The 21,568-nt window shown below is 47.0% G+C and overlaps 1 protein-coding gene across 1 annotated transcript in view; it reads left to right on the forward strand.

Moving 5' to 3' along the window:
- Window positions 1-21,568, forward strand: part of LOC133342314 (disabled homolog 2-interacting protein-like) — a 50,270-nt gene that overhangs the window by 10,838 nt on the left and 17,864 nt on the right. The window contains exons 3-6 of the mRNA XM_061551402.1: window positions 9,291-9,539; window positions 14,954-15,056; window positions 15,900-16,077; window positions 18,512-18,644. Coding sequence (XP_061407386.1) covers window positions 9,291-9,539; window positions 14,954-15,056; window positions 15,900-16,077; window positions 18,512-18,644 — 663 coding nt within the window. The remainder of the gene's footprint in view (window positions 1-9,290; window positions 9,540-14,953; window positions 15,057-15,899; window positions 16,078-18,511; window positions 18,645-21,568) is intronic.

Raw genomic sequence — 21,568 nt, forward strand, 5'->3', positions numbered from 1 at the left:
TGTGGAAGCATTTTGAGGGCCACTGCATAACTTAGCGAGGTTCTATTCTACTCAATCTCTATTTACACTCTGCTGAGTGTGGTCAAATCAAGTGCATACATTGATAGAGAATACACTTGGATTTTGTCTGTGCCCTCATCGTCAACCAGGTCAAAGCTCGCAAAATTGTCAACTCGATGCCCACTACCATCTTTTAACTTGGGTAACTCGATTTTAGTCGTAGTCCATTCAAGCAGCAAACCCCGCTTTCTCGTAGCTGTTGGCCAAGCAGGGACCGGCCAATCCGACAGGGATTCAAAAAGACCCCCAAATGAAACACCGTGGGAAAAACCCAAGAAAGTGAGGCAGAAACCCAATACACCGAGGCACAGAAACGTACCAGTCACGCAGCAGGCCACGTTGAGGTCCATTCGTAGAGAAACGAGGGGTGGCAGAGCTGCAAGAGGCTTATGTTTCGCACTTCGTGAACACCTCCCTCCCTCACCAATAGTAGATAATCATAATACTAATTTTATATAGTTGTTTTTAGTTCCCCCACTGTTTTCTAATAGAAAGCCTGAGAGTAAAAGACAAAACTTTTGGAACCAACCGTCACATCAGACCTGAACCGTCGGCAGCCACTGCCGATGAGACACTGCAATAAATATGGCTGAGTGCGTGATTGTCGGGCAAACAACAACAAACGTGGGCATGCATTTCACAGCCAGGAGACGCTCAAGACCAGTGGCGGCTCCTGCAAAATCTCTCAGGGGGGGCAAATGTCTGGATGATTGATAAGGATAAGGTCCACCCATGCAATGGATAAATTAACAGCTTAAGCATCTAAAGGCAACTTCACTTCTTCAATATTAATGAAAAATAAAGTGACTCTTACAATACATCTTGTTTGTTTCTATACTCACTATTATTACAATCCACTCCGTTTCTTTTATTAAAGATTCCACTAGGTGGCGACAAATAATATTGTTGACTGAAACGTGCTTACGTATGATGACGTAAGCACGTTAGTGCGAGCCCTCCCGGAAGCCATAGAGAATGCATTGGAGCGCCCGCCGTACGAAAAAAAACATCTTTGAATGTAAGTCTATGGGAACACTCTGGGCGATTGTCAGCCAGAGTGAAATCGCCCAAAAAGAGGCGGTACTCCACAGAACGTGACATGACGCTGATTGGACTATATCCAGAGGCACAGTGACGGCTCGCGTAACTTTGTGGTTCAATGACATTGGTGGTGCGTCGCCCAATCGCCCTAATGAAGAAACCGCCCCTGCTCAAGACTGTGAGACACCGCGAGTCTCACGGCTACTAGTGATTGAGACTTGACGTGTGAGCGTTTACTCCAACACCGGGCGCATTCGGCCGTGGGCAAGTCGGCAGCCATCTGGCATTGTGCCTATTGATCGAGTAGCTCCATTTATTCCCTGCATGTTTTATTAAATAGAAACAATAAAGTTGACGCCTATTAATTTCCGGTGCGCTCACGTGAATTCACCCACCACACGCATTATGCACGCGATTGATTTTGGCCCGTGTGGGGTATTTGCTTTGAGTGTCACGATGCCAGCAAACCGTGACAATTAACTGGCATGTGTCAGGATGAGGCGATGTGTGCAGGCACGACCACTGTGCGATGCATTATTCATAGCGGGGCATCGTGGCGGTTAGAACCCTGCACTGACTCCTCCCTGAGAATCTCGCGCGAAAGGGCAGTGGATCTCAACTGGGAGGATGGAGTGTGGTTAAGCATGGGGGATCACTGGGTCATCGCTTGCATTTCTACTTTCTCGAAACTGTAAATTATATTTTCCATTGATGTGACCTCCAAATTCACATTTGTCCATCACCGCATGTGTATAATTCCGTGCTCCATTCTGCATACAGTCTTAACTCTGACCTGTTATGTATGAGAGTTATGTCATTAATTGCCTATTCATTATTTTACTCACCCATGCATAAAAGGACATCTTGGTCTCCTGACATTAAGAAGCATATGCACTTAGAGACCCGAAAATGTTATGAAGCGTTTGCTGTAATGGAGACTGAAATCCAGTGTCGCGCTTTTTTAAAAAGGCCAATGTAAATATAACAGAACCGCCTTGGGGCTTAATCACAACAGCAGATGCAAACCTGAGCATGCAGGGACGTTATTTATGATGTAATTATTTCATATTTCGAGCACAAGCTATCCTCACGTATAATTACCACCCTAGCCATAGGTCAACAAAGGACGGTGGCGAACGCGTGTCAGCCGAAAATGCCGCGTAACGCGTGAATCCCAGAACACCAGACACTTAGATAACTTACAATAAAATTTGCAGTCTTACAAAAGTGAAGAAAAAAAAAACAAAATGGCAATTGACACAATGATCAAAACCATCTGCCCATTAAACACATTGTATCCATTTGCCTGGTAGTTGTGTCGTGCAGGATGACCTTGTGATGTGTTGAAAAATGTCAACTTGAGTCTTCAGAACCTTTGCGCGTGTTCATTCTACTGGTGTGGGGAAAACCCACAGGATCCAGCGCGATTGCCTAACTGTGCACAGTGGACTGTGGACTTTCTCCCATCGAATTACGTTGGCATTTCCCGTTGGCCACTGGTCTGGCTCCCAAAAGACACAATCCAGAGAGCAGAGTCTGGTTTTTGTGAGCGTGTGTCCACGCTGGCGTTTGCTTTAAAACTCAGCTCGCATATCCAAGCATTCGCTTGCTTTTGAAGGGCAAGAGCACTTATTTCACCCAATCGTATGACAACATTCATTTAAATTCCAAAGCCGGCCATTGTGAATGAAAAGCTGAGGTGACACGAGATTACTTGGTGGGAGAGGCTCTGGCCCACAGCCTCAGCCTACAATGGGCCCTTGGATAGAGAGTTGTCCAAAGTGCATCACTCTCTGTAAGTGTCGAACATTCCAAAGCAAATGTACCGAAATGTCGAAGAGGAGAGTACAGCAATCAGTTGCATTAAGAAATGTATCCACGTTTAATCCTGGATAACATATTGTGGCACTGTATGCCAGACAGTTCAACAGTTTTTAGGTAATTTATTAATTTATTTTACCTGGACAAACTATAATCATAGGGGGTTTCCTCTTTTTTTCTCCTTTTTTTTCTGGCAACAAAACTGAAACCTTTTTACAAGGATTCATGTCTGCATTAACCACAATACTTGCAGTCAAAATGCAAAAAAAAACACTATGATAATATATGCATTGTCCTTAGTGTGGACCAATCAGTTTCAAGGACAATGCCAATTATTTTGTTTACATTTTGACTGCAAGTATTGTGGTTAATGCAGACATGAATCCTTGTAAAATGTTTCAGTTTTGTTGCCAGAAAAAAAGGGGAAAACCCCTATTATTATATTTTGGTACTGGCAAAGGAGGTCTAATGCTGGACAAACTATTTAGATGGAGGAACAATCTCGTTTGAAACATTGTCGAGGGTGTCACCTGGCACATGCAAAACTCACGTGTAAAACACATGTTGTGGTATTTTAGAGAATTTAATTTTTATTAACTCATAAATATTGTTTCATTTGATAGCAGCTTGAGACATTGTAAATGAGCCACTTTCTGCCCTCCATTGATATGGCAGTTTTACCAACAATAGATTTTGATCTGACAATGAATTATGCCCTCTATTAAAGTTGATATGAGAGTGATCAGTAAGTATGATTTTAATTCAAATTAAAGCCGCAGTCAATGAAAATGTACAGGGCGTATTGATATTCATCTCTGCATGTATACCCAATATGTTATGTGTGTGGATATGTGTGATCCTTTTAATGATGATTGGTAATGGTGTGACCCCATGCTGTTAGCTGGTTGACACTGTAAATTGCATGAAGCATCAGAGCATTGTCATCTAACAAGGTGCTAAGTAAGCGAATAAAAACCTAGTTAATTAGATAAGGAAACCCCACAAAATAGGTGTTATCGGTCTGGTTGTACAGAAAAACTATCCGCATATATTTAATCAGGCATTGAGGCGGCTGGTTTAATTACAACAGTAATTACTCGTGACGGCAAGGCCCTATACGAGTGACTGGAAATCGTTTGCTTTTACTGCCAACTTTTACATTCTCAGACAATAAGCTGCCCATTTGTTTATGTTGAGGATTAATCATTTCTGTTCAATGCTATTGATTGGCATTGTTAATTACTGTGAGACAGAGGACATACATTTGGAATACGTTCGGTAATGCCCTGGAACGAGCCCTCGACAAACACGGTACAGAAAGTTGGTCTATTTATGTTTTCTTTAGCTTTGAAAATGGCCAAACGACATTAAACCAGTGAATGTTATTAGCTGTTCTATTACTAGTGTAGCTTACATTTTTGGTAGCTAAGCCAATTATATTATTATTGTTGTATATAACATGACTGGGTGGATGAAACACGTGATATTTTCTTGGCTAAATCATCACTGAAGGGTGTGGAAGTAGGATTTGTGCATTGTCAATTGTGCTTTCACCACCAAGTTAGTACTAACTTCACCATGGGAGACAAGTTAAATTTACCCGAGTTGCGACTTGTACATCCAATATCTTATGCGTATTTTTAAACATAAGCAAAACATTGATGTGCATAACACTTAATTGGTGTTAATTGATTGTGTATTGGTAAAATGTGAGTAACTGAAGGTGCAATACCGGTTCCACTACATTGATTTTAACGAACCCAGACGGAGGCAGGTGTACACACAATGGCATCACAAGAACACCTGCGTTTTCCCCTTCACACAATAACTACAATCGTGACAGAATTGAGATGAGATTTAACCCGCGTTGTCAGTGTGTCCGGGCAACTGCGCATCTGCCCAAAAAAAAAACATCCCCATCCCAAAGAGCTTAGGGAATCCTGCCAAAATTGCCGAGGCCCAACATTAAATCAATGGAGTTCTTCGATCTACAAAAAGACAGCACGCTGACATTGGTGAGTCAACCCGAATGAAAGACTGCAACGCCGGCTCGTCCCATTCCTGAGCAAGATTTATCAGCTCTGGCCTGGCCTTCGCGCGAGCTCCGGTGGTTCGCCGTGAAGAGGCTCTCTGCAAACGGCTGCCGAACGCGCACGAACGCGGGCAGCTGCGGCAGCGGCCGTGACTGTCTCCACGGACCAGGCCGCCGTGCGCTTGAGCCGTTTTGAATGCGCCACGACGGTGTCGGAAACGCTGAACCGCAGACACGGCTCTGAATGTGCCGCTCCGTGACATATCCTCCGCTCCTATGAATGGTTGTGCCAGTGAAAAATTGTTTATTTTTTATGAAAATTTCTGATGGCCATGCAAAAAATGTCGCAGTAATGGGTGTAAGCATTTCGATTTAAAGCTTTCGTGACTGCAGGGATTCATCTTCTTGGTTCTTTCGGTAAAGTCACGTAGAATGGAAATAATAAAATAATAAAAATAAAACATAAAATAATTCTCACGACGTTTCGGCCACAGACTCTGTCTCCTCGACAGACCTGCTCTCCACCTGAGGACGGCTGCTTACGTTGTGGCCGAAACGTCGTGAGAATTATTTCATTATGTTTTATTACTTTATTATTTCCATTCTACGTGACTTTACCGAAAGAACCAAGAAGAAGGGTTTAGGCATGTTGAACTTCTTTCGCACCGTACGTAGCCAACCGTGCTAATCGGAGGTGCGGGGGAAGGACAACAAACTAAACACAAACATCACTTCTAAAGAAATTAGTTTTCAATATAGATTTAAAAGTGTATAGCTCCAGTGGCTTCCTAATATCGCAAGTGTTCCAAACGACCACAGAAGCGCATCTGAAAGCGCGCGATGCAGTGACCGTCTCTATTCGATGGTCAGCCAAAAGCCACTGCGAGAATGACCGGAGTTTACATTATAGTTTATGCTCCTTGACGAGATCAACAAGGGATTGTGCATATAATTGTAATGGGTATGCTTAAGACTCTGCCTATTCACAATAATTGCATATAATTGTTCGTGTGTGTCTTCACTGTGTTTACTTTTTTTCTGAAACCACCGGAGAAGAACAAGCGGCTAAAACAATGTATGTTAGTTCAAGTTCAAGTTCATTTATTAGGTATAGCCCTGTGAGCCATTCGACTCTTGAATCGGGTGCAACCGCAAAAAAACAGAAAACAAAAACATGAACAAGAAAACAATGGATGTTGTTCAATTCATGCAAACGGAGAGTAGCTGCTGGTGGTAATGTCATTGCCGATTGCAGTGGGAGGTGCTTCTCGTTGCCTCTGTAATTCTGATTGCTGCTTGACCGACCAAACAGCAAAGCCTGGTTGGGGATCGACTCAGACCATCATCTCGCCGGGGTCAATGAAATCGGTACCACCTTAAATTTCGATTTAAAGTTTTCGTGACTGCACGGATTCATCTTCTTGGTTCTTTCGGTAAAGTCACGTAGAAGGGAAATTATAAAATAATAAAAATAAAGCAATAAAATTCTCACGACGTTTCAATTGCAACACAAGCAATCATTTCCCTTCTACGTGACTTTACCGAAAGAACCAAACATATAAAACGTGCATGTGACGAGACAGGCTCAAAATCTGCTTGGCTTTTGAGGTCTGATGGGATTAGGAGCATTCCATTCCAGATGTTCAAGCAGCCGTCCTCAGGTGAAGAACAGGTCTGTCGGAAAGACAGTGTCTGAATGACGCTGTCTTTCCGACAGATCTGTTCTTCACCTGAGGACGGCTGCTTGCGTTGTGGCCGAAACGTCGTGAGAATTATTTTATTATGTTTTATTTTTATTATTTTATTATTTCCCTTCTACGTGACTTTACCGAAAGAACCAAGAAGACGCTACCACCTTGTGAGGAAGTCAACAGTGACCGCCACATGAATAGACTCTCCCCACAATAACGATATGGCAGTTTTTCCACCGCTGCCTCCGCGATGTAAACATGAGATGAACACCGTGTCAATTAAGCAAGGAAGAACTCTGTTTACGTTGTCTTTGCAATTAGAGCCACAGTGTTTCTCTTGGAGCACGGAGTGAACCCGGCTGCATCCGTGCATCCAATTGACGTGCGCAACAAATCGCTTTAACCTTTAATAATTGTGGCTGAATACCATTTTAAATAAGGAATAAGAGCTAAACATCAAGTGAGATGCCGAGATAAAGTGTTTTCAACATTTCGCTAGCTACATGACCCCCTTTTACCAAATAATTTACTGTGAATGTATTGATTTTTAACAGCACGCGACCATATCGCATGGCCTCGATAGAGCTGTACAAATGGGTGTGGGGTAGTGGATGAGGCTGCATGGGTCGCTGTTTTCCTGTTGGGCTTGCGGACCAGGTCAAGCATAAAGCAACACGACCTCAGCTCCTGGCCACACTCTTAATTGCGCTATTTCGCAAATTGGGTGGCTGTAGAGCTTTAATATTGGTGTACTAGACTCACACTGACCAGCTGGTGAAGTATGGTCTCATACTCTTAGTTTTTCGGTAAAGTCACGTAGGTAAAAAATGAAATTTAAATTAATAAAAATCAAATAATAAAAATCACGACGTTTCGGAGGCAACACAAGTCTCCGTCATCAGGTGGGACCATCACAGCCAGCAAATCTGGCTGTGACGGTCCCACCTGTGACTGATCCCACTTGATGACAGAGACTTGTGTTGCTTCCGAAACGTCGTGATTTTTATTATTTTATTTTTATTAATTTAAATTTTATTTTTTACCTACGTGACTTTACCGAAAAAACTAAGAGTATGAATCCTTGCAGTCACGAAAGCTTCAAATCTAGAATTTAAGTATGGTCTCCCCACTACCCGCACGGCATGGGGAAACTCTCATTCAACGATGGGTTGAGAATTGTCTCGACGTGTATGCATATATAATCTACTTGTAGAAATGTGGTTTGATTATTTTTGTATTTTTGTATTTTTGTATGACCATTTGCACACTCATACGATGAACGGGGCATCTGAATGCGATTTCTCACAGTTGTGTTTAGAACACGGGGAAGTGATCCAAACTGAACGAGCTCAGCGCACGCTCAATTGCAATTCTCTCTTGCCCGTTCGCTGTCTGGGAACGGGAAGTGATGCGTGCCCCGAGACATCATCTCAGCCTGAAGAGACCACTCGCCTTTCCCGGTCTCGAATTATAAATGAATGAATGAACGAATGCAATGAATGAGTTAATGCAGTACAGTAGTTCAAGTAAACAACATATACGGCCCTGAGTCAATTCATTGCTGGGTTGGTGAAGGGGGTGGCGAAGCCTGATTCAGATATCTCTCGCCACTGATGTGAGCCGTGTTCAGGAACTAACCACTTGCCCCACCACCCACGCCAGTATTTCTATATTTACAAAGGAGTATTAAATGGTCCTTATCTCCTTTCGGAATACTGACCCCATTGGTGGCCATTTCCATGTTCCTATGGCAAGGGCAGTACTATAATGGCATAGCTAATCACTCATTCGGAGGAAGAAGTGATTTGCGCAGTGCACTTTGACTCATGCCATCTGAGTTAAATTCTCGATCACGGTGAACATTGGTGGTGAGTGATATATTAATCTGACCTGGGCACTCCTTTACGAACCAAAAATGACCATATTGGTGAAGTATGGTCAAACAACGTCATGACTGACACGGCGTGGAGAGGCCTCCTTTGCATTGACACATATTTGAAAATGATTACTCCAGATATAATTGCTTCTAACTTCTAATGCGATTCTCAAAGTACACGCCCTGGTAATGGATTTGAACTCGCAACTTTTGCACTCTCCACCGCGTGATCTCCATGGCACAATGGGCTGCACGATGCCAACTGTCCGGCAATTTTTCGCGTTCCCTGCAGCGTGCCATCTCCATCCTCCTCCTGCCCCGCCAACTCTTGCCTGCATGTCATCACATCACCTCGCCGACACCCCGCATCATCCCCGAGCATCCGTCTCGCCTCCCCATCTCTGCGCGCACAGGGAGGAGGGAGGGCGGAGGGGTGGTGGATGCTCGGGAGAAGGCGGGGTGGGAGAGCATGAACCATCTGAATAATTGATGGTTCCCCAAGGTGACACGCGTGGCTAAGCCGCGCCGGGGTGCGCGGCGCGTTTGTGGAAGCTCACTCGCATTTGTTGTTTGCTCGCTTTGTGCTTTCGCGAGTGCTTGACCGCACCGAGGGATGGCGTATCCTCTGGCCCTCTAGATTCAATTTCTTGATTTTGATTTTGCGTGTTGTGTGTGCGTTTGGTCTCGGGTTTCCGCGCATCGTTTGTTTTGCCGGTTTGTTTTGGGTGGGTTCTGTCTTGGTCGTGGCGGCGGCGGCGGCTCGGCGCAGCGGAGATGATGCGCCCGATGGAGTCAGCGCCACGCCGCTGCCAGGGCCGCGCAGGCGGCTGCCGGAGGTCCCGCACCCAGCGCGTCGGACACTGCTGCTGATCGCGGCGAGGCGCAACAGCCGCGGACGCCCCATGCCGCTGGGACCTGGCGGACGAGTTGACGCATCCAGGAGCCTCTTCCCTCGCAGCCCAGCCAGTAAGCGGGGAGATGCTGCAGGAGGAAGTAGGGGCTCGGTGTCTTCCTCGCTGTGCGCAAGGGACGGATAACTTTGCCGCGACCACGCGCGCTGAGAGCGCGTTGTCTCCGATGTGCGTGTATCAGTGTGTGTGTTAGTACGTCTGTGTTTGTGTGTTAGTACGTCTGTGTTTGGACGTCTGTGTTTGTGCGCCTGTGTGCTTCTACATGTGTGCGTAACGCTGTGCCGCTGCGATACGAACTCGGGAGACCTGAGTTTGATTCCCGCTCAACGACCAACACCAGTGATGATTATCTGAACCTGGCCTGGGTCTCCCCTAGATCGACTCAACCTCAACTGAGTACCTGGTGCCGTGTATAAATTTCGTCACTGGGGAGAAAAAGGCGGCCGGACGTGGTGCTGACCACCCACCCACCCTCTCGTGTGCCGTTCCTGCTCGCTAACAGCACTTGCCCCGCGAGTCTCTTCAGGCTATAGGGGGGGGGTATGAGGTCTATGTATGCGAGCCAGTTTAAAGTACTGCTATTTTAACGGCCTGCAGTTCAGAAAGAAAGTGAAATACTCGAGTGAACAATCACAACGCGCGTGCTGTTGCTTGTCTGGCACGAGTGTCGTCTTCTTGTGTGTCTGGGCGTGGCTCTGCCCATAGCAACTCCTGCGCTGGTGCGTCGTGTCAATAGGCGCTCGCTAACAGCACTTGCCCAAGAGCCTGTGTAGGAGACGCAGGAGATCTTTGTTGTTGTTAATTGAACTTTTAATTTATTTAAAGGTGTCCGTTAAGAAAAGTTGATGTTTTCATCGAATCCTTACAAACTCCCCGTGTCTTAGCTCACGGGGTGTTTCCTTCACTCTTTTGCCATCTCTGATGCAAAGTGTCCAACATTCATGCCTCTGCGTGTAAACGTTGCCGCCTCTGAAGCAGTGGTTCTTAACCTTTACTGCAGCCTTGCACCCCTTTGATTCTCAATCGTACATTTTTTAAAATGATATTAATGAATACACCGGTTTGATGAAACAAAGTCGTTGTACTTACATGCCCGTGGTTAATGTGTTTCGATGATTTACCTTAAAAAAAAATCTGGCCGTGTTTCGCACCTCCCAGGGGGTGCGTGCACCCCAGATTAAGAACCACTGATCTAAAGTGATTGAGATGTGAGCGCACTTCAGATCAAACCCCACGCTCTAGTTGCGAACCGAGAACCACAATAGCTCCGCATGAAACAAAGTATCTTTCAACACACCCCCCATCGGCCACACGATGTTCTAGGGGTACATTTTTCAGCAGCGTTGTTTTTTTTTTACGTAAGAAAGCGTTGGACCCGTTTCAATATTCAGCGTCTCATCAGCAGAGGCACCCAGCCAGAGCGCGTTCGCCGCTTCTGTTGCAGGGATCCCGGTTGGATGCCAGAGGTTTCCCTGGTCACTCGCGCCCCGTGTATTCACTGCTTCACAGTGGACGCCGCTAAAGGTGCCCTCACGTCGCTCGCGAGAGGCCTTTGTGTGCTGGCGTCATGTGGTCTGCATTCGTCAACATTCGAACGATTACGCGCAAAATTACTCAATTGGGATTGCATATCTCTCGCGATCATCGCCGCCTCCTGCCAAAACTTGGCAGGACCCCCCCCTCCCTCCGTGACCAAGTCATGAGACTCGGCGAGGCTTTCCTGGATAAACACGTGTAATTATACTAGTGTAATTAAACAAGTGCAATTACAGTGTACGAGTTTAATTAAACAAGTGTAACGATTAGAGTCACGTTTGCTTAAACTTGCGTTTAGTTGATTTTGCTGCAATACATATCCACATGATAAGCCATTTCTTTGAGCTATCATTTGTGGCCAGGTCGCTTCTGAATAAGAAGCTAATGGCTGGGTGGGCTTTACCTGGTGAGGTAACGCTCTCACGTGCCACTCCTGGACATCTGTGAAAAAGACCTTCATAGCGCATTGGATTCCTCCAGTATAAATATTCAGATTTTAAACCAACGCTGGTAAGCTGCCAGATATTTAAAAGCAAAGGCCCTATCGGCATCAACATTACATAACCCGGCGTGCAGTTGCGTGCAGTGTGGTAGAGGCGTCTATGCCACTCTGGAACCAACTCTGTGCACACGTTTGAGCTTTGAGCCCTTAAGATAATTACTATTTATTGTATTTCAATGGCCCAGAGACAATTATTTGCACGAAACATATTTTGTAGCCTTTGAGAACACGTTTCAATGTCGTCGGTGTTGTTTGACCATACTTCACCATGCTGGCCAGTGCAGGTGGGTGACGGTGGGGAGCATAGACGGTGTGGTATGTAGTATGGTACAACACAACGATGGATTTCGTTGTTCTGCCCTCGACTGACAGTGCAGCTCCCTGCTGCAGCCCGCAACAGCTGTTCCACACGTGGAGGGTCACCCATCGTAGCAGGATCGTGAGACTAAACTCGATGTTTTAACGTCTAACAACACGTCATCATGGGTTATTGACCATCCACGACCATGCATTGAGGTTTTTATTTATACTTTATTTATTGTTTGCGTTGTCGTTGGGAAGTAAAGCTCTTGCCAGTAATATCTAATAACATTGTAACAACAAGCCGGACTGCTGGTGGATTACTAAATATCTATCGAAATTGGTCGGGAGATAAATTGTTAAAATAAATGCTGGTCGATAATGGTTGGTATTGAAGACCGATAGGACAAGGCATGATAGCATGCATATAAATAATGTTTTTGCGGAGATGTAAAAACAAAATGAATGTATTTATACATTATTTATTTAGATTGCAGGCGTATGTGATGCAGCTTATATATATCTGGTGTATACTCATGGTGTAAGCTGAAAAGCACATGTCTGTTTAGATTAGCGCTTATATAATTATACAAATTATACATTTGCAATCATCTTAATCCCCTGCTGGATGAACGTCTCGCCACTGCGTGTCAGTCATAGAAGTTGTTTGACTAAACATCACTGCATTTGTCAATGTGGGTTGGTGAAGGGGGGTGGCAGTAAAGGTTTATTCATAAAATATCTGTGCCATCTGCTTCAGAGTGGACGTTAAATATCCCGTGGCGTCATTCGCAAGAGTAAGGCCATTGTGTGACGGCATCCTGATCCCAATTAAAAACTTTTCCCGGAAAAAATTTCCATTGGAATATACGTAGCAATTATCGACCCCCCCCCCCTACTGAGATAAATTGGCAGGACCCTCCTGAAAACGTCACGACAGGTTTTGGGGCTCACAGCCACCGTATCGAGATGTCCACTGGCCACGTGGCTCAGCGGGATCACGGGAGGCTTGCGGTCAGAAGGTCGAGGTTTGACTCGGCGAATCAGCCCTTCGGGGTCAATACAACTCGTTCATGACGCTTTTTATTTTTCGATTTAAAGCTTTCGTGACTGCATATTCTTGGTTCTTTCGGTAAAGTCACGTAGAAGGGAAATAATAAAATAATACAAATAAACATAATAAGATCAAATTCTCACGACGTTTCGACCACAACGCAAGCAGCCGTCCTCAGGTGAAGAACAGGGCTGTCGGAAAGACAACGTTCTAATAAAAATAAACATAAGTTAAGCTTAGCAGTGTTCATTAGAACGCTGTCTTTCCGACAACCCTGTTCTTTACCTGAGGACGGCTGCTTGCGTTGTGGCCGAAATGTCGTGAGAATTGTATCTTATTATGTTTATTTTTATTATTTTATTATTTCCATTCTACGTGACTTCATGACGCTTGTTTACCCAGGCTTTCCTGGGTAAAGAAACGTAATACATAGAAAATAAAGAACATATCCATAACTCGTCACCAATGTCAGTGAGCCTTTGCTAGAAATCAAGCTCGCTTGGCCGAGTTAGCACATTCCGCCACCGCGCCCGCTGTTGCTGGATGGGAGTGGGATTCCTCGCCTCACTGGGTGAGGGAGGTGAGCGCGAGGAGATGAATCCCTCTGGGGGAGAAGCCACGCGGTGCTCTAAAGGATAGAATGAGTTCGTGAAATATTGAAAATTAGGTGTGTTATGCCCAAATAAGGCAATTGTCCATATAAGGAGTTACGGAACACGAATCGATATAAATATTAGCGATTTTGATTCAACTCTCGACCCCGTGAAAGATCCCATGCTCAAACCCATAAAGTTCGTTCCCATGCGAGAGCCCATAATGACGCTTTCCATTGGTTGTTCATTGTGTGGCATCGCTTCCCACTAGGTTACATTAGGCGCACGCAAGCGCAATCCCTGCATGTTTCACGGACTCGTTCTGTGGCGTCACGGCGCCTTCGCACTTTTGCTAGTGGTACGTGGGAGATGTGCCGCGTTGTGGGGAGATCGGTACCGTGTGTTTAACCACAACACGATGAGCGTCATTGTGGAGAATTAAACTACCGACTCGCTTCACTCCTTTACATAGTTGTCCCACCACATACAAAATAAAAAAGTGTATTTCACACATGCCATCAGCCACACAGGAATGGGTCCCTGCCTATTAACACGTGGCATGCCACTAGCATTGTGACAAGCAATCCTCACCCTGCTGGTGAGACATTGAGTCTCGTGACTGGTCCCAAATTTTTTATTTTAGTTTCTAATGTGGAGGGACAGCTATGAGAAGGAGTCTGTTGTTTGCTTATTTCTTAATGGGTAACCGCGGAAGAGCCCATTAAGACCGCAAGGCTTCCAAGGGAAGCTGGGTTATCGGTCGACTGCGTTGTACCATAGCCCTCGCCACTGGCAGGCCCCTGGCTTCATCTGACAGCACTCATGAGCAGCGGCAGAAGGAGAGTGGCTTTGGGAATGTAGCATCGTGAGCCCAGTAAGAAGATGGTATCGGCGCTGACTCCCCTCGCCACGAGGAGCTGGCTTCTTGACTAAGTTGACGGCACGTGGGATGTATGACGCCGCATATTAAATTACATCTGCGTGTGTACGTCTGTAACCCCCGCCTTCACCAACCCGCACAGACCAGAGTGGTGAAGTATGGCAAGACAACCCCGACAACCTGCACGGCGTGCGAATTCAGCCGTACGAGTCGTATTGCCGCCGTTCGTGAGTCCCTATCGCGTAGACTGGAACAACGCGAGACATCCCAGGGGCAATTGAGATCCAGACAAAAGTGCAGTGGATCGATATCCCAGGTGTCCCCAGAGGGGCTTCTGGTCTCATCCAGCAGTGGATAGGGAGGTGGGCTGCACCCTTTCAAACGAAATGAGTAATGGGCAGCATCTGCCTGGGCTACGAGGAACACTGTAGGGACACGAAACCGTGACTGCTGCATGTGGATGTACGATTTGAAGTGATTTGTAGCGGAGGGGAAACGCGATGCCTGTTCTGCAATTCCATTATGGCTTTTCCACAGACCTCCTTGTTTTTGTGCAATCAGGACGCGTTGGATGGATGTTCCTGACGTTGTTGGTCCGGCTTTGTTATTGTTGTGGCTGTTGTTGTCTCGAGTAACTATACTTTCTGAATGTCCAGACTCCTGCCCACTGTCGGAATGCTGGCTTGGGATCCCAGACATGTCTCTTGGCCCGTCGTGTCGGCTCACTTCACTGCAGCCGTATTGGTCGCAGTTTTCCAAGTGAGTAACAACTATGCTACTGCTGTTGGTAATAGCAGCCATACAGTCATTGTGATCACACTTCACAGATTCGCATTAAAGGTTGCTCATCCTAGACATCAACACGGGCGCTGAATTTGCACGATCACGGTCATCTCATGGGCATGGAAGGGCCCTCGCGACGCCGCAGCTGTCCATGGTGACACTGAAACCCAACACGGCCATAACGTGTTTTGAAACTGTTTGATGCTCCGAGGCTGGGCTGTTCAGCCAATCAAAGCCTTAACAATTCGCGTAAACCGTTACCGACTAGCTACGAGGTGTGTTACAGGACGCTCTCGCGAACCTGGTAAGTCTATCTCTCACCCCTCTTGTGTCTCTCTGCACTCCTCACCACGTGCTCTCTGCTTGAATGACCAAGACCTCTCTCAAAACTATGCGTGAAGCACCACTCATTGGGAGATTGTAGCTTCTTCTCTACTGCCCCTCCAGTCTAAAATCTCTTCCCACGACCATCCATGCTACGACTCCTTACTGCTGTTAATATAATTATTCTTTCCTATCTGATGGGTGGGGGGGGGGGGCACTATAGCTGTCATAATGGGGAGCCACCGTGACAGTGATTCACCACAGCGGAGGGTGAACTTGGGTGGTGCCAAGGACATTTGGTGGCGCAGGGCCCAACATGACCTCTTCTGCTGCTGCTGCTGCTGCTGCTTCTGCTGCTGCTTCTGCTGCTGCTGCTGCTGCTTCTGCTTCTGCTGCTGCTTCTGCTGCTGCTGCTGCTTCTGCTGCTTCTGCTGCTGCTGCTTCTGCTGCTGCTGCTTCTGCTGCTGCTGCTTCTGCTTCTGCTGCTGTTCCAAGGTGGTTAAAGCTGAGCAGGCACAGAGGTCGCCGGGTGGCCGAGAATTCTCCAGGACGGAGAGCGGTGGCGACAGTGCCGGCATTTGCCGGAGCCTGTGCATGATCAGTCCGCCGCCCCCGCTGCCTCCACCACCGCCTCTGCGCAAACACAAGCCCAGGGAACCACCGCCATTGCCCCGTGAGTATTCAACCCGATTCCAACGCATCCGTGTATTATGAGAATAATCGAAGAGAATAACGCACAACCATCACGAGTGGCATTGTGAAGAATTTAAAGTGACAAAATCAACCGGCAGCCAGTATGCCCCCTGAACGTATCTGCCGCACGGCTTTGGTGTGGAGCGTGTGACTTCGGCAGCATTGGTTAGCACGAGGAAACTCTGGACCGAGTTAAACCTTCAGTGTCTCGTCAGCAGAGCCAGGCTTGCTTGAGCTGGTGAACTGGCAGATGCAATAGGCAAGGACCCACTCGAGTTAATATGGGTCCTCGTTCGACACGAAACTCTATAATACACAACCCAAAATAATCATCAGTCCGGTTTATTTATCTGGGAAAGCGACCCTGATTTCGAATATACAATTTCACTCGGGTCCTGCTACATTGGGATATTTGGCAACCACCGTTGACGTTGGGTGTTCTAGCTGTGGGAGTGAATGGGGAATCCCAGAGGGATCCACGCATCACAGGGGTAGAACATACAGAGTACACACGGAAAAGGCACCCTGCACAGCGATAAAACCCAGGTCTATTGCGCCACCCAATGCACGTTATTATGCATTACCAACGTGTGTGCCATGTGCCTTGGAGAGCAGTGGCAGAGTGGTTAGCGTACTGTTCTCTCAACCAGATTACTACCAGATTGATTCTCAGCCATGGCTAACCATCGGTGATATCTGAACTTGTCCTGGGCCTCCCTGAGGATGACTTGGTCTTATATTAGCACCTAATTTTGTAGTTGAAGTTGGACCTGACCACACCATCCCTACATGTGCCATGCTGGCTTTAATATGCGCTGGCTAACAGCACTTGGCACATGGCGATATGAGGGTTGTGTTTGAGGCATATGTGTCTACACATGCACGGGAAGTCCATGGGCCCAGACCAGATAAGTCACTTAATCATATTTAGTGGGGTAGCAAAGATTGTTTTAATCCAGCCTAAAATAAATGTTCACTCTGTGGTAATATTGTTTAAAGAGTGGATCATTGCAAAATATAATTCCTGTTAGACCTGGGAGGTAATTTTTTTTAAGAACAGTTCAATCCAGTGTGCACACAGCACACTTAAAGTGAGAATACTTTTGCTTTAAAACGACGATATTTCACTCTATTATTTCGCTGTGTGAATATAATTAATGCAATTGTTTTATTTATTGTTTGCGAAAGGAAATGCAACGCTTCCTTAATGTTTGTTGTTGTGTGTATCTCCGTTTGTCGGCGCGTGTTTCGTATGTATGCTTTATGTAAGTATGTATGTTGAACTTTCGCACCGTACGTAGCCAACCGTGCTAATTGGAGGTGCGGGGTGAGGACAACACATTAAACACAAAACGCAGTTCTAAAGAAACTTGTTTTTTTTATCTACATTTAAAAGTGCATAAATCCAGTTGCTTCCTAATATCGGAAGGAAAGAGAGCCCCAGACGGCCGCAAAAAGCGCATTTGAATGCGCACGATGTGCTGAGTGTAATTCCACATCTCAAATGTACGATTCCCATGATCACTGTAATCTCTGTGCAATTGATGCGGCAAGATTTGGATACCTTTTAAAGCATTTTGTTAATAAAGTGCATCTCCCTGCATGCATATATGCAATTTATTGTGGACATGGATGTATCGTATAAGTTCAAAAATATGGAATTTAACAACAACGCCTAATTTGTTTTTGTTGTCTATAGTCTTCATATACTGTGCATTTGAATACTGAAACAAAGAAGTGGAAATGTTGATTGGTTCAGCTGCTGAGAGAGGGCTGACAGGTCAGCAGGGGACATCACATTTCAGTGCCTGTACCCTAATTGGTAAGAATGTTTCTACCATGGGAAATGCTCCTGAAGCAGGAATTCCATGATTTTTTTCTCTCTGATTTAATTACATAAATGGATTTCCCAGCACAGCTAAAAGTGTGGTTAGCTTATTGACAAGGCACCACATACGTGATTGATGAGGTGAACTCCCTCGGTTTTAGGCCATAATTAATTTTGTTACTGACGTGCGGAACTTGTAACAAGGCTCTCGCAATATGCCACTTGACAGCTGAAAAACCACGGGAATACACACAAGCATTACCGCGCTGTGCCAAAGTAAGTAACGGTGGATTTGGCGAGTGTTGGCGAGTTGGGATTTGGGACGTTGAGATCCACGGCAATGCACCACAACAGGTGTGGCCGGTCATGGCAGGTGAATAGAAACCACATTCGACCTTCCACGAGGCCACAACGCAAAATGTACCGTCGTCCACAATTTTCAGTCATTTAGACTGCGCGATGTTTACGTGCTTAAGCTAAGTTATTTTTTTAACTTTCACTGCTGTAACCATGCTCAATCCCCAGCCCTTCAAAAGCACAGTCTGTGATTCTTACTCCATGCATGTTTATTCTGTTTTCAATTTAGTACCAAACCCAACCAGAGGGCCTGTGATAGAAGACAGCCAGTGGCTGGAATTGGTCGTTTTCCTGGTGGTGGGTGGCGTGATTCTCTTAGCCATCATCCTATTGGTCACCATCTGCTACAAGGCCATCCGGAGGTAAGCCAACAATTGTAAAATTACTGTTACAGTAATAATGAAGGTCCTCTGTCAATGCATTGTTGTATGAAGGCCTCCGCACCTTGTGTCAGTTATTATTTGAACTATGCTTTACCAAAATGGTCAGCGCGGTGAAGGGGGGGGTACTTGGGACCGATTCAGATTCCACTCGCCACTGAAGTTATTCGTGGCAGGAAATCAAACTCAAGTCGCCAGGTTCATCAAGAAAGCCTCACTGAATGTAAAAAATATTTTCAGGCGGATTCTACACGGGAAGGTTTGGACAGTTTCTTTTTTTAAAGAGTGCTCTGTGTATGGCAGGAAACCAGAGAACCCAAATAAAAACCCACCCATAGAAGGAAAAACAAGATTCTGCACAGATGCGTTCAATAGCCACAGTGCTGTGCTGCTATCTCCTCGGCCCCTTGCTAGCCCAGTGGTTCAGGAGTTTCACAAATCTATCTGATCCATCAACTTTTTTCCCAAAATTACCGTATTGCAGGCAGTCAACCAAGGGCCTTCCTTGTCTCTCAAAGGCAAAGTGATTTCCTGTTCAAATGAGAATTGCCTGTTTACAGCCCTGAGCCAGTGGTGGAAATTCCGCATTCCTATGGCAAGGAGAAGTCTATGCACAAGACAACTATTGTCGTTGTTTCTGTTTCATACAAATGTAAAGTAGTAACTCGGCGGGAGACGTGTTGACGGGTAGCACACTCTTTATTTTCACCAACTTGTAGTTACACGGATGACTAACACCCACTTCGTTGCACGGGTGACTAACACCCACTTAGCTACTCGGGTGACTCACACCCACTTCGTTGCACGGGTGACTAACACCCACTTAGCTACTCGGGTGACTCACACCCACTCAGCTACACGGGTGACTAACACCCACTTCGTCGCACGGGTGACTAACACCCACTTAGCTACTCGGGTGACTCACACCCACTCAGCTACACGGGTGACTAACACCCACTTCGTTGCACGGGTGACTGACACCCACTTAGCTACTCGGGTGACTCACACCCACTCAGCTACACGGGTGACTAACACCCACTCAGCTACACGGGTGACAAACACCCACTCAGCTATACTGACACGGGCTCTTACGCCCCGTAGCCTTCCGGGACACACCCAGCCGGGGGTGCCCGTCTCGGCTCTGGGTACCACCGTCCCGACCCACACGGGCGTCGGACTACGGGTCCCCCAGTCTCGGCTCCGAGCCACACAGGGCCCCGGTCCTCACAAGGACGGCGGGACTAGGGGTCTCGGGCCACTACCTCCTCCACCCCGTCTTCGGTCTTCAACTGGTTAACACTGACCACGAGTGCTCTCGCGCGTCTCCCTTTATACCCCTCCTGCGGACGTCGCTGAGAGCACCCACTTATCTGACCAATCACTGCGCACTCGCTACGATCCTCTTTTCCCCAGCTTGTGTGAGCGCACCTTACCACCGGCGCGCGCGTCCATGCCACGCCCACATCGCGTGCCCAACCCCGCGCCCCGTGATCCATCACTGTCAGCGCACGTCAATACCACCACTACATCACCCCCTACCACATAGCTCGCAGCTGACCCGGCTGCTAATAAAATATACAACACCCCTTCACCCCTATGTGTGCCCCGTAACATAACAACAAAACCCTAACAACACAACATGAACACCGCAATCCGCAAAACCCAGCAACCGCCCCACCCACAACAAGAACAATATGCACAATCCGGCGAGTGGCAACGATACTGTGTATGCGGAAAGAATAACAATAAAAAAAAATTTCTTTATTCATTTTCTCTTCTTTTCTCTCCGACTCATGCAGCGTCCCAATGTGTCCGAGCGTCCCTTGAACGGGACATTACCCCGGCAGAGGGAAAAGCCGGCAACGAGGTCGGGCTTTAATAAAAAAAAGATTTATTTATTTTTTTTTTTTTTCATGAAAAGTGTTGCGTCCTTGCCCGAGTCCGCCTTGCCGGACCGTCGTACGGCACAGGACGCAGTTGGCCATCCGGCGGCGCCGGCAGTTCAGGAAGGCATGGGCCAGGCATCGGGGCTCCGCGTGAGCCGCGGGGTTCCGGTTCCCGACGGTCAACAGCCGTCAGGTCCGAGACACCTGGGGGTGGGTCAGGTGGAGACACGTGAGGATCAGCCTGCGACACATCCCACCCCGAGTCGACGGTCACATCACACGCTCGGTCGTCACGGCACAACCAGGGGTCACGCGGCACCGCGTAGGGTTTCAGTCGGGAGGGGTGCACGTACCAACGGCGTTTTCCCCATTTAATCTGTATACTCTGGGGTCGTGCAACCCGCACAATTTCCACCGGTCCCCTCCATGGTCTCAACAGTTTGGGGGACGTAGCCAACGGTGCGTGTGGACAATGCAGCCAGGCCTTATCGCCCGGTTCCCAATTGTGCGTATGCACCTTCCGTTCATGCAATCGCTCGTTCGCGATCTGCCGAGAGCGTGAATTCAATCTCGCAGCCTCACGCGCCTCAGCCAATTTGGCGATGTTAAACTTAATATGGTCTGCCAATTTAGATTTTGCACGTGGCTGTGAAATCCCCAGTTGGACGTCCATGGCCGGATCAGCCTCCCGCCCATACATCAGAAAAAATGGAGAAAACCCCGTCGCCGCATGGGGTGCCATCCGATAGGCCGCTAGTACCCCCGGTACCTGTAAGTCCCAATCCACCTGGTCGTCGCATACCTGTTGGCACAGCATAGACGTAATCGTCCTGTTCAGACGTTCAACCATACCGTCAGTCTGCGGGTGGTACGGGGAGGTACGTACTTTCTTTGTACCCAACAGGTCGCACACCTCGCGCAACAAAACACTCGAAAAGTTTTTCCCCTGATCCGTCAGCAAGCGTTCGGGGGCGCCTTTGTCCAAAACGTAACCTTGGACAAAGGCGTCCGCCACTGCCG

This window comes from Lethenteron reissneri, chromosome 14 (assembly GCF_015708825.2).
Source record: "Lethenteron reissneri isolate LAM-NWPU_2019-01 chromosome 14, ASM1570882v1, whole genome shotgun sequence".
Classification (NCBI taxonomy): domain Eukaryota; kingdom Metazoa; phylum Chordata; class Hyperoartia; order Petromyzontiformes; family Petromyzontidae; genus Lethenteron; species Lethenteron reissneri.